The 12,415-nt window shown below is 39.6% G+C and overlaps 1 protein-coding gene across 2 annotated transcripts in view; it reads right to left on the bottom strand.

Moving 5' to 3' along the window:
* Nucleotides 1-800: 800 nt before the first annotated feature.
* The window catches only part of GALNT7 (polypeptide N-acetylgalactosaminyltransferase 7), a 237,639-nt gene continuing 226,024 nt past the window's right edge, over nucleotides 801-12,415 (bottom strand). For both annotated transcript variants that reach the window (XM_069744237.1, XM_069744236.1), the window contains exons 10-12: nucleotides 9,221-9,319; nucleotides 7,345-7,473; nucleotides 801-5,562 (exon numbers count right to left, since the gene is read on the bottom strand). In XM_069744237.1, coding sequence (XP_069600338.1) covers nucleotides 5,425-5,562; nucleotides 7,345-7,473; nucleotides 9,221-9,319 — 366 coding nt within the window. In that variant the 3' untranslated portion in view covers nucleotides 801-5,424. The remainder of the gene's footprint in view (nucleotides 5,563-7,344; nucleotides 7,474-9,220; nucleotides 9,320-12,415) is intronic.

Here is a 12,415-nt window from a genome sequence, read left to right as displayed (position 1 = left end):
GCTGTCAACAGATAATGCTTTTAACTCACAATTTAAAGAGAACCTGTCATCAGGTTTATATCCCAAACTAATAGCATGTATGTAGAGGCACTTTAATGCTGAGAAAATCCTGATCTTTCTCGTAGAAATCCATAGTTGAAATTCTATGCTAATGAGCTGGAAGTGCAGTGGGCGGGCCCTGCACCTACAGCTCCCCCTATTCCTCTGCTGCAGCCTCCTGCCTGTGACTGACTGGACATTGAAACATCAAGGACAGGAGAAAGGCAGCGGGTGGTTAATAAGGACAGAGGCAGGAGAGCTGTAGGTGCAGGGACCGCCCACTGCACTTCAACTCATTAGCATATTATTTCAACTATGGATTTCTCTAAAGCAGTAAAAAAGGATTTCTATGAGAAAGATCAGGATTTTCTCAGTATTAACGCGCCTCTACATACATGCCATTAATTTGCCGTATAAAATCCTGTCGACAGGTTCTCGTTTAGAGTGAAGTTCTATTCATTCTTTTTTTTAATTACATTTATTACAGATGTCAAAAAAGCTTTTGACATATGTGGTAAGTGTGTCTATACGGGTTCATTAGTAAGACACAGCCCAAAACAAGATTTTTGACCTTCATCTGACCGAAACATATAAACATCATAAAAACCAAAACTGTATAATATGTGATATGCTTCTTTAAGGTGCTAGCTTATGGGGACTGATGGCATTGTGTGGCATCTATTAAATATGTAACGAGACGCTCATTATGTATGTATATACATATATATATATATATATATATATTTATTTTTTTTTTTTTTAAATGGATAATGTAAAAGTGTATTGGTAATGGATGCCCTCCAGTGGCACCTGACAACAAAAGGCTACAATGGCTTTCATTTATTAGATAAGTCATGGGCAATTCTTGATTTATATGTTAAACTGACGCTATTATAATCTATAATGTGACGTCCGTAACAGTCTCTTTTTACTGTATTCAATAGTGTTCAAAATAATAGCAGTGTGTTCAAAAACTTGAATTAATCACAAAATATTTATACTAGTTTTTATTCCCAGCATTGGGAACATTGCACACTGTTTCCTAATTCAAAACATGAAGAGAAATATATATAATTTTTAACTACTTTACAGAAAATTACAAAAAAAATTCACATTGGGCTGTTCTAAAACATAGCAGTGTCTGCATTTGTCTTTACAAACTCACAATTTGTACTTTATGGTGTGGATTTAACATTCCTGTGAATCACTTACCTAATATTTAGTTTTAGCCCCACAGTTTTTTTTTAGAATTGCTTCACATCTATGTTGCATAGAGTCAACCAACTTCTGACATTTGTCAACTGTTATTCCAGCCCAGGATGCTTGGACTACATCCCACAATTTTTTGACATTTGTTGGCTTTGCCTCAGAAACTGCATTTTTAATGTCACCCTACAAGTGTTCTATCGGATTAAGGTCCGGGGATTGGACTGGCCACGCCATAACCTCCATTTTGTTAGACTGGAAACAAGATTTTGAATGTTTACTGGTGTGTTTAAGATCATTGTCTTGTTGAAACACCCATTTCAAGGGTATATCCTCTTCAGCAGAAGGCGGCTTGACCTCCAAGTATTTTAATATATGCAAACTGGTCATGATCCCTGATATGCAGTAAATAGGTCCAGCACCATAGTAAGAGAAACCTGCCCATATCATGATGCTTGCACCACCATGCTTCACTGTCTTCAGAGTGTACTGTGGTTTGAATGCAGAGTTTGGGGGTCTTCTGAAAAACTGTCTGCGGCCCTTGGACCCAAAAAGAACAATTTTACTTTCATCAGTCCACAAAATGTTTCTCCATTTCTCTTTAGGCCAGTTGATTTGCTCTTTGGCAAATTGTATCCACTTCAGTACATGTCGGCGACTGAAGGGATTAGCTTCATACAGGCGTCTTCTAACTGTCACAGTACTCACAGGTGACTTGAGACTGTATTTGATCATCCTGGAGCTGATCATTGGCCGAGCCTTTACCATTCTGGCTATTCTTCCATCAGTTCGAATGGTAGTCTTCTGTTTTCTTCCACGTTTCTCTGGTTTGGCTTTCCATTTTAAAGCATTGGAGTTAATTTTAGCTGAGCAACGTATTGTCTGCACTTCTTCATAGGTTTTACCTTCTCCAATCTACTTTTTAATCAAAGTACGCTGTTCTTCTGAACAACGTCTCAAACGACTCATATTTCTCTGGAAAAATGCATGTACAACATGTCCTGGCTTCATCCTTAAATAAGGGCCAACTGATTCACCCTTCTTTCTTCACAGAATGATTGACCTCACTAATTGAACTCCACACTGTGATAATTTTGAACACACCCTATCAAAACTTTCAATTATTCTAATGCACAGACTCAAAAACCTGTAGATCATGAATGCGGAGTCTGTTGGTTTTCTTGGAATCCAATGCACCAACTGGTAAACTGTTTGACATGTGGTAATATAATTTATACCAAAAACAGCGATTAATCTGGTTAGTCATATTGGACTGCTATCTTGGAATCCAATGCACCAACTGGTAAATTGTTTGACATGTGGTAATATAATTTATACCAAAAACAGCGATTAATCTGGTTAGTCATATTGGACTGCTATTATTTTGAACACTACAGCATGTCGAAGCCTTTCCTGATGCATCTGTTCAACACAAAGAAAACAGGAGCCAAATCAGTTCTATATTACATACCTACTCAAAGAGGTTTGTTCTGACTGGAGATATCCCTTCACATTTCACCAGGAATATTATTTTCTTCATTAAATGGGTGTACATTTGCATGTAATGTAGTGTGAATGGGCTTACAATGTAAGAGACTTGTGGTGACGTCATAGAGAAGAGCAGGGATACTACGCTGGATCCCGAGAGTGACAGTAGGCGAGTATATTAATACATTCACACTACATTACATGCACACACTCATTTAATGGAAAAACATATTCTTGGAAGTGCTTCTTTAAGACTATGTGGATAGAGAGACATAGTAAGCAATTTTGCAATTGTTGGCGTTTTCAGAGATCACTTTGTAGGATCTGTACATTTTATCACCATCTTAACAAATGTGAAACAAATTATGGTATGCTCTAAAGTGTCCATCAATAAATAAATAAATTACAAGCACAATATCTTTCCATGGATATGTACCTACATAGAGGTAACTTGTGACTCTCTACTAATTAACAGGATTAAAAATTATTTACTTACAAATTAACAATTTTGGGTCGTACCGTTTATTCTGCCAATCGTGTAATAACGTTGGCACACAGGGTGAGGATTGAGCTGTAATGGCCATATTGAGGACATCCATAAGCATTCTGTTATAGGGAGAACACAAAGGCCACCAGTGTTCAGGCATGACAGAAGAAGGTGCACTCCGATACTGGGTCAGCTGCAAGAGGTTTCTGGATTTTAACATTTGTGCAAATATTCAGAATTATCTAGTAAGGGCTCATGCAGACGTGCATGGATCTCGGAGTGCAATGCACAGACTGGCCGCGGGTCTTTAGACTAGAGAGTGACAGCTTTATAGAAATATATCAAGCTGTCATTGCAGTGCATTGTAGCCAGTGATCAGACAGAGATCCTCACCGGTCTGCAAAAGCCCTTAGACCGATTGGAGCCACAATCATTTTATATCATTAGCTCGTAACTGAAATATAACTATCCTGTTATTTGTGCCATGAAAACGTTATATGATACTCAAGAAAAACCTTTTATGTACCGACAGTGTCCATTACTTGTCAATCATCAGTTGTGTGGAGACAACGCAGCTGGTAACAGGCGCATTGTATAAAGAGTGAATATTACACAAGGTGAAGCAGGAATGATAGCTCAGATAAAGCATCATAGTACAATATTAATAAACAATCACCTCCTTCAACACATCAGTTGTAATACAAAAAAAAATATTGGCAGGGAATAAAAGAAAATAAAAAAATTGCAAGAATATGTGTTGTGAGATTCATCATAGCATAAAAAGAAAATTCACAGGTAAGAAAACTTTTTACTGAAATATCTCCCACAGTGAACCAACGGCTGTATATCATTGTAGTAGTAGCCTCATGGAATCCAAAAGTTACAGCTTACTTTTCTTTCTAGCACAACCTTCATAAATTTGTCATAAACTAATAGTAGCATCTGCTTCTGTATTTATAGGTCACAGCTTTAGTCCCTCCGTCAGTTATCAGTGGCCTCCTTTACTTAGGTACAATATACATGTGTCTTCAAAATGCATTGAGCAGCTTCCAACGCGTTTCCATCCCACGGAAACTTCAGAAAGGATGTGACCTGAATAAGAGAACCGGTCACCAACTGAAAGGGGGGAAAGCTATCTACGGTCTGTAACCGCATGATTATTTGTATGTTTCACATGCCACCGGGATGTGTCATTTCAGATGGAGGACACGAGCTCACAACATATCATGATAAAGCAGTTTCTGTACAGACCATTACAATGATTAATCATGTGTTAGTCACTTACGTAGGAGACAGTTTAACCTGAGATTAGCTGAAGCCCATAGCCCCAACTTTTCCAGTGTCATTAAACACCACAATGGGAATATGATATTCTGTCACTATCGGAACATTGTGCCATATCTGGTACTTGTACTACATGGAGTGTAAAGACACTTGGAGTGTGGGTCGTAGATTAAGAAAGGACTGACAATTTACGAAGTTAAAAAGGTGCAGGTTTAGTGGATGTCAATGATGATTTCCAGGTCTGCCATGACTTATCCCAACTAAAAGAACAGTATGAATGCATGTATGTGCGTTGCATGAAGAATTATGGCCTTGTTATGTGGCTAGGGCACCAAGTCAATAGAAGTTTCCCTTAAACCGTCTATGCATCCTTATATTCTAAACATTCATCAGTCACCTATTGGCTTCCACCAGGAACACATGGTTATCATATAGATCTACTATCCGAAAAAAATAAAAGAGGCACTAAGATTTTTCAGATTTTCCCATTCAAAACAGCAGCACAGACAAAGGCCACCATTGCTGAAACAAATTGTGGCAGTGCTTTGGAAAAGAAAATTAAAATAAAACGGAAATATAGTTAATCATGGAGACACAAATGATTTCAAGTTTGTTTTAAAAACTACCTTCCAGCCCCTGAGTATAATCCCCCAAAATTATTGTCTTTATAGCTGTGTTCCTACAAACAGAGCTAGAAGCACTTTTACAGACATTATCTTGAATCAAGATGATGTAAACATGTAAAAAGTTTAAGGTAAAAGCAGTCTTGTAAACATTAACTGCAGGATCACCGCGTCCTGATCCTGCAGATCTTCATTCTCCCTCATTATGTGTTGAAGGTTCTTTGCTGCACACAGTCCATAACTGCAGCAGGTTCCAGGATATCTTCGGCCAAGTTCATTGTGCATTGGTCTTCCACTCTATACACTCAGGATGTTATTCATCTCCCACTTCTGTGATGATTTGCTGGAGTCACAGTCTGACAAGAACACTTTGTGAAGAACCTCAGAGCGATCTAAGCATTTTCCAGATGGGATATAGGTGAATCTGTTTATGTTCTAGGGGACACAAAGATTTATTTTCAGAACTTCCAACATTGTCAAAATATATTTGATGACATTTCTCTTGTCCTAGCGGGAATTTTTTTTTTTAAGTATGAGATCTACATTTTTGGACATCTAAAAAAGATATTGGAGACCAGGCACTGGCACATGTGGTGCATGGATTGCTGCAATCATTTTTGATGCTGCTGTGCCAACATAATAATTCCTGCCACATTTAGCTACTTTTTACACTCATTTCACAACTTGTTCATAAAAGATCACGTTGCTTCACCCTTCTGCTCTATTTTATGCTGTAAATCAGATGTCAGTAAATGTGTGATACCCACAACAGTTTGGTCAAGACTTTTCATAGAGGAGACCAACAAGAGAACAGCAGGTAGACTGTTGAAGATTGTTTGATCCCTAATCTAAGATCTCCTGGTAGACTGTCCTCTACAATTTAGCCATTACTGTTTATTATTAATTGTACTTGCTAAATAGTCAGTGATGAAGACAAAAATGAAGCAGAACACATTGAGAAAATGTATCAAGCTTAATGGGCCAGAAGTCTGGCACCATATTTATTAGGGGTGCTAGACATTTTCTGAGCCTTGTTCAATAAGGGAGTGTGGCTTAGACTGAAAGGGTTACCTAACATGTAATGCCATGAGCCAAATTGGTACAAATTTCTGGCAGAAATTAAGGCAATTATAGGGGTTTTCTGTGACTTATTATTTTCTCATATGGGGCGAAGAACTAACAGGCAGGTAATTACTAACCATCTATCTGTTCTGGTTGGTGATGACCGTTGCCGGCTCAGACCAGTCACAGACTGCTCCTACTGGTGATTTCCCAGACTTCATGTTGACAGAGTCTTCTCTTCTGGTCTGCTCTATTGAAAAGGAGTCTCTGCCGATGTCATGCCGATTGCCAGACAGCTCCCCGATGCCTAACTGCAAGCTACCAATCAGCATGACATCTGCAGCGATGCCCTGTTGACAAAGCAGACTAGAAGGTGTTGACAGGTGTTGACAGAGGTGAACTGAAGCAGGGAAGTTGCTGGGAGAGATTGTCCTTGTGCAGAACAGGCAGGTAGTTAGAACCTACCTGTCTGTTAGTTCTTTGCCCCACACAGAAAATAATAAAAGTTCAGGATAACACCTTTAAACACTTAGCCTGTCTTCTCTGTATCTATCTAGTCTAATGGAGCGCCAAGCTGGCGGTCAGGGGGGATGTGGATTGAGAAAGGTCCTATGCAGCTCCTGCCGGGTGCCTCAGGAGAGGAATAAACAGTGAGTTGCAGGATACTCCGGTCACATGGGAGCACACAGGACACAGATGAAAGGATTAAAAGATACTGGCCCCAGATGAAGACGGAGCTGTTCCGTCGAAACGCGTTGTAAACAAAGCAAAATATTAATCCTTTCATCTGTGTCCTGTGCGCACCCATGTGACCGGAGTATACACTTAGACTAGACAGTCTAAAGATAAACCTGATTTCTCAAACAGCATGAACCAGGGTTATAAATATGGTTGTACTCTAGACGGTCTTAAGGCTGCCTAGTCCAAGTCTGCACAAAGAACTAGTATTAATGTATCTGTCTTGTTGCATTGTTGGCCTCAATAAGAAATAAAGTTTTTCAATCTGGCCCAGCTCATACCTGGCAGTGCCCAACAGGAAATTAATCATGTTTTTGAGTTAAACTCTACCATCAGGGATTACTTAACGTGGGGCAAAAACTGATGACGAATATCAATGGACTGTAATAAAGTATTTTGATTTAGTTATTCACTTACCTTAAAATATTGCCATTCCTTGTATTCATTCAGATTACAGTGTGTGATCATCACTGCTGTGCCGTCCTGCCCTTTAGTCAGACACTGATCATACTGCATCAACTGATTAGCTTCATTGATACGGAAAAGCTGATTGAGCAAAACAACATCTTTCAGTGTCTGGTGCTCAGTGAAAAAAACAGTGTTACACCTATCTACTAAATACAGTAGAATGCTTTCCTAGTATGCCTCTATACAACTAATCCATGATGAGGCAGGTCACGTGTATTTCCTCTGTCTAAAGCAATGAAGAAGGAAGCCTTTTGCAATATACTTAAGTTTTAGTTCTTGTCTTGATTTGCACTATAGCAGAAACAGTAATACTTCCCCATGTAACTGACTTCAGTAAAGATCTGGCATATTGTGATTTGGAAAGTTACACCGCAGGCCGTGTGATTCATGCAGCTCCGCGCTCCGTACAGTGAGGTGGATGTCGCTTATTAAAGCAAGGTACATGCACATTTAATTCTATCAGGTTATGAGATTTCTGCAGGAATTACACATTATGTCAAACTGATAACTACATTTTTAAGATAAGCAACTTAGCAGTACAGAAAATATGGCACAATATATAAGCTTATTACGCATGATACAAGTCTGGAATATACAGATGTGACCACTCAAACTTTCTTGACTTTCATTAATTTATACAATTAGTCATTTGACTAATTCAATACTATCTCATACCATCCATTAAAACTATAAACTATGAGGTCAATTCATCAAAGCTTTTATACCCATCTTGATAAATTGTGCCCAATATGTTTTTTCATGTTTTGTCAAGGGCTTTTCCCATGAACAAAGTACATTTTATTCACTAGATCTTGTCATATAAATAGTTTTCACAATTGAATGTGTTTAAATAAAATATTCCTGTGCCGAGATATTCTTATAAATGTGGCCCTGCTGTGTACTGTGTAATGGCCATGTCTGACCGTGCAGGGACATGGTCTGATCATACCACAGCTCCTGGGCAGGGGAGGATGCAAAAGAGAATATACAGACAGAACTGCACGGGATCACAAATAATTCTCTCTGTTGGGTAAAACATTTCCCTGTCTGTTTTTAAGCAATATTTTACCTCAAAGAAACAATCATTTGCGATTCCCTGCTGTAATGTCTGTATTCTCTTTTGCTTCCTCCCCTGCCCAGGAGCTGTTGTATGATCAGACCATGCTCCTGTATGGTCAGACGCAGCCATTACACAGTACACTGCAGGGGCACATTTACAAGATTATCTCAGCACAGGAACATTATTTGTTTTTTTTTTTTTAAACACATCCAATTGTGAAACTTATTATTATTAGACGATCTATTGATTAAAATGAACATTGCTCATGGAACAACTCCAGAAACATCTTGGATATATCAGTTTTAAAGGGAAGCTGTCAGGTGACACATGATGCCAAAACCGTGGGCAGCATATTTCAGCCACTGGCTGTAAGATCACAGCCAGTTATGTTTGACTCTGAAAGGCTTAAGAGTCTCAGACAAAAAACATACTTTTTAAGGACCAAGCTGCACTGTGCACTAGTCATACAGGCGGGATCCGCAGGAAGGCAGATGCTTGTAAGTCATTGTCATTGGGTGGGGAGGAGCCGCCGGGGGCCCGCCTGTACAAATGGTGCACAGTGCAGCTTGCTCCTTGGTGTATTAAAAGTATGTTTGTTTTTTTCGGAAACGCCGCAGCCTTTCAGACTCAATCATGACTGGCTGTGATCTTACAGCCAGTGGCTAAAATATGCTGCCCACTGTTTGGGCATCATGTGTCACCTGACAGCTTCCCTTTAAAGGCAAATTATGCATAACATATCTGAACTTCACACATTTAACTCACCTGGTTGCCACCCATTCTATGGCAGGGGCCAAGTTCCACCACACCTCCATTTGTATGACCCATGCTGTCAATGCAATAGCTGGAATCTAGACCTCTTATCTATAAGGAAATATATAAAGGTTTACATGATACAAACATTTATACATGATTCAACATTAGAAAAAGTGACCTAGTAGCACTCGTACAGCACAAGATATTCTGGATGTCATGGTGTTTTGGTGTGTTCCATTGTACAGTCCATTACCGCTAACTCTCCACAATAAACATCATGCAAGCATGGCTCTAGGACCTACAGGGAAAGAAATACGGTACTTGCTGCTGTAGCATCTGCTTCCTATTGCAGGCACTTTATATGAAATGGACATTAATATGAAGATCTCAGACAATGTGGCCATACAGCTAGGGAAAGGCAGACAGAACCTGATGATACCAGAGGAATGCTCCAATATTAAGAAGACCATGTGCATATGGGAATATATGGGGTTGTTAAACATTGGATGCTCCGATACCCTCTAACCATCCTCCTATATCCACTTGGTATTTGTAAACCGGTTTCATGATGCTGTATATTGTGGGAAGGGAATAACTTACATAGGTCTACTAAGGAAAAATGTAGGCTACATATTTTATTATTATTATTATTATGTTGGTCTCGTGTATAAAAGTATTTGTTTTTTACACAATTCCCTGGCCGTTAACCGCTTCACAACAAACACTGTATATGTACTGCACAGCAGGAAGTGTGTTCCTGCAATCTGCTGTACATGTACTGATCAGTACATCATGATTGCGATCGCATCATGATGATGACCTCCATGGTGACTTCAAGCAAAATAATAGCGGTGGGGTCACCCAGTTTCAGTGGCTTGTAAGGTTCTGCTCTCGGACACGCATCCTGCCTGTGTCTCAATGACAGCTCTAATACCCTGCAATGCAAAAGCATTGGAGAGTGTTCGATTAGTGATCTAAGGGAAAGTTGATGTTCCATACTGGGACTAAGTAAAAAAAAAAAGTTACAAAAACAGTGAATAAAAAATTTGTAAAAATGTGAAAAACTGAAAGAGAAAGTACAAAAAAAGGGAAAAAAATATCTGCATGTAAAAACTCAATTTTTAAGTAAAAACATCAAGTAAATAAAAGAAAGTACATATATTTGGTATCCCCGGGTCCGTAACTAACCAGCCTGTAAAATGGTGATATTGTTTAACCAGTTTCGTGAACACCGTTAAAAAAATAAATAAATATGCTAAAAATATAACTTTTTCATTATACTGACACACAAAACATGGAATGAAAAAGTGATAAAAAAAAAAAATACACATAAAAAAAAAAATTGTATCAATAGAAATGTAATCCATAGAAAGTAAGTCCGCAAGGACAGGGTCCTCTCCCCTCTGTACCAGTCTGTCACTGTAAACTTGTTTACTGTAAACGATATCTATAACTCTGTATGTAACCCCTTTCTCATGTACAGCACCATGGAATTAATGGTGCTATATAAATAATAATAATAACAAAAAATCTGGTCCCACAAAAAACAAGCCCTTTTATAGCGCTGTCGAAAAAAAAAAAAGTTACAGCTATCAGAATATGACGATGGAGAAAACAAAAAGTTTGTAAAAAATAGTTTTGTGTGCAAAAGTAGCAAAATGTAAAAAAACCCCTATATAAATATATTATTACTGCGATCACAAAGACCCAAAGAATAAAAGTTATCTGATCCCTTTTACCACAAGGTGAATGGCGTGAAAAAAAAATACTGAACGATTTTTGAATTTCTGTTTTTTGTTCACTCAGCCACCCAAAAAGCGTAAAAGTAAAATAAGTTATGTAGTCCAAAATGGTACAAAAAAAAAAAGAAAAGTTAACTCATCCCGCCGAAAACAAGGCCCAACACAGCTTGTTCAGCAGAAAAATAAGAATATGGCAAAGCAATAACAAATACTTTATTTTTTATAAATCCGAGTTTTAGTGTGCAAAAAATGGCAAATTACACTGCTCAAAAAAATAAAGGGAACACTAAAATCCCACATCCTAGATATCACTGAATGAAATATTCCAGTTGTAAATCTTTATTCATTACATAGTGGAATGTGTTGAGAACAATAAAACCTAAAAAAGATCCACGTAAATCACAACTAATATCCCACGGAGGTCTGGAGTTGGAATGATGCTCAAAATCAAAGTGGAAAATTAAGTTACAGGCTGATCCAACTTCAGTGGAAATGCCAATGAAATGACAATGAAATGATGCTCAGTAGTGTGTGTGGCCTCCACGTGCCTGTATGACCTCCCTACACATCCTGGGCATGCTCCTGATGAGGCGGCGGATGGTCTCCTGAGGGATCTCCTCCCAGACCTGGACCAAAGCATCTGCCAACTCCTAGACAGTCTGTGGTGCAACGTGACGTTGGTGGATGGTGCAACCATGATGTCCCAGATGTGTTCAATCACATTCAGGTCTGGGCAACGGGCGGGCCAGTCCATAGCTTCAATGCTTTCATCTTGCAGGAACTGCTGACACACTCCAGCCACATGAGGTCTGGCATTGCCCTGCATTGAGGAACTCAGGGCCAACCGCACCAGCATATGGTCTCACAAGGGGTCTGAGGATCTCATCTCGGTACCTAATGGCAGTCAGGCTACCTCTGGCGAGCACATGGATGGCTGTGCTGCCCTCCAAAGAAATGCCACCCCACACCATTACTGACCCACTGCCAAACCAGTCATGCTGAAGGATGTTTCAGGCAGCATATCGCTCTCGACGGCGTCTCCAGACTCCGTCACATGTGCTCAGTGTGAACCTGCTTTCATCTGTGAAGAGCACACTGCACCAGTGGCGAATTTGCCAATCCTGCTGTTCTGTGGCAAAATTCCAAGCATCCTGCACGATGTTGGGCTATGAGCACAACCCCCATCTCTGGACGTCGGGCACTCAGACCATGATCATGGAGTCTAACCGTTTGTGCAGACACATGCACATTTGTGGCCTGCTGGAGGTCATTTTGCAGGGCTCTGGCAGTGCTCCTCCTGTTCTTCCTTGCATAAAGGATGAGGTAGCGGTCCTGCTGTTGGGTTGTTGCCCTCCTACGGCCCCTCCACGTCTCCTGGTGTACAGGCCTGTCTCCTGGTAGCGCCTCCAGCCTCTGGACACTACGCTGACAGACACAGCAAACCTTCTTGCCACAGCTCTCA

The sequence above is a fragment of the Ranitomeya imitator genome, chromosome 1 (genome assembly GCF_032444005.1).
Source record: "Ranitomeya imitator isolate aRanImi1 chromosome 1, aRanImi1.pri, whole genome shotgun sequence".
NCBI classification, from domain to species: Eukaryota; Metazoa; Chordata; class Amphibia; order Anura; family Dendrobatidae; genus Ranitomeya; species Ranitomeya imitator.
The sequence above is the reverse complement of the archived record's forward strand: the minus strand, read 5'-3'. Positions and strand labels throughout refer to the sequence as shown.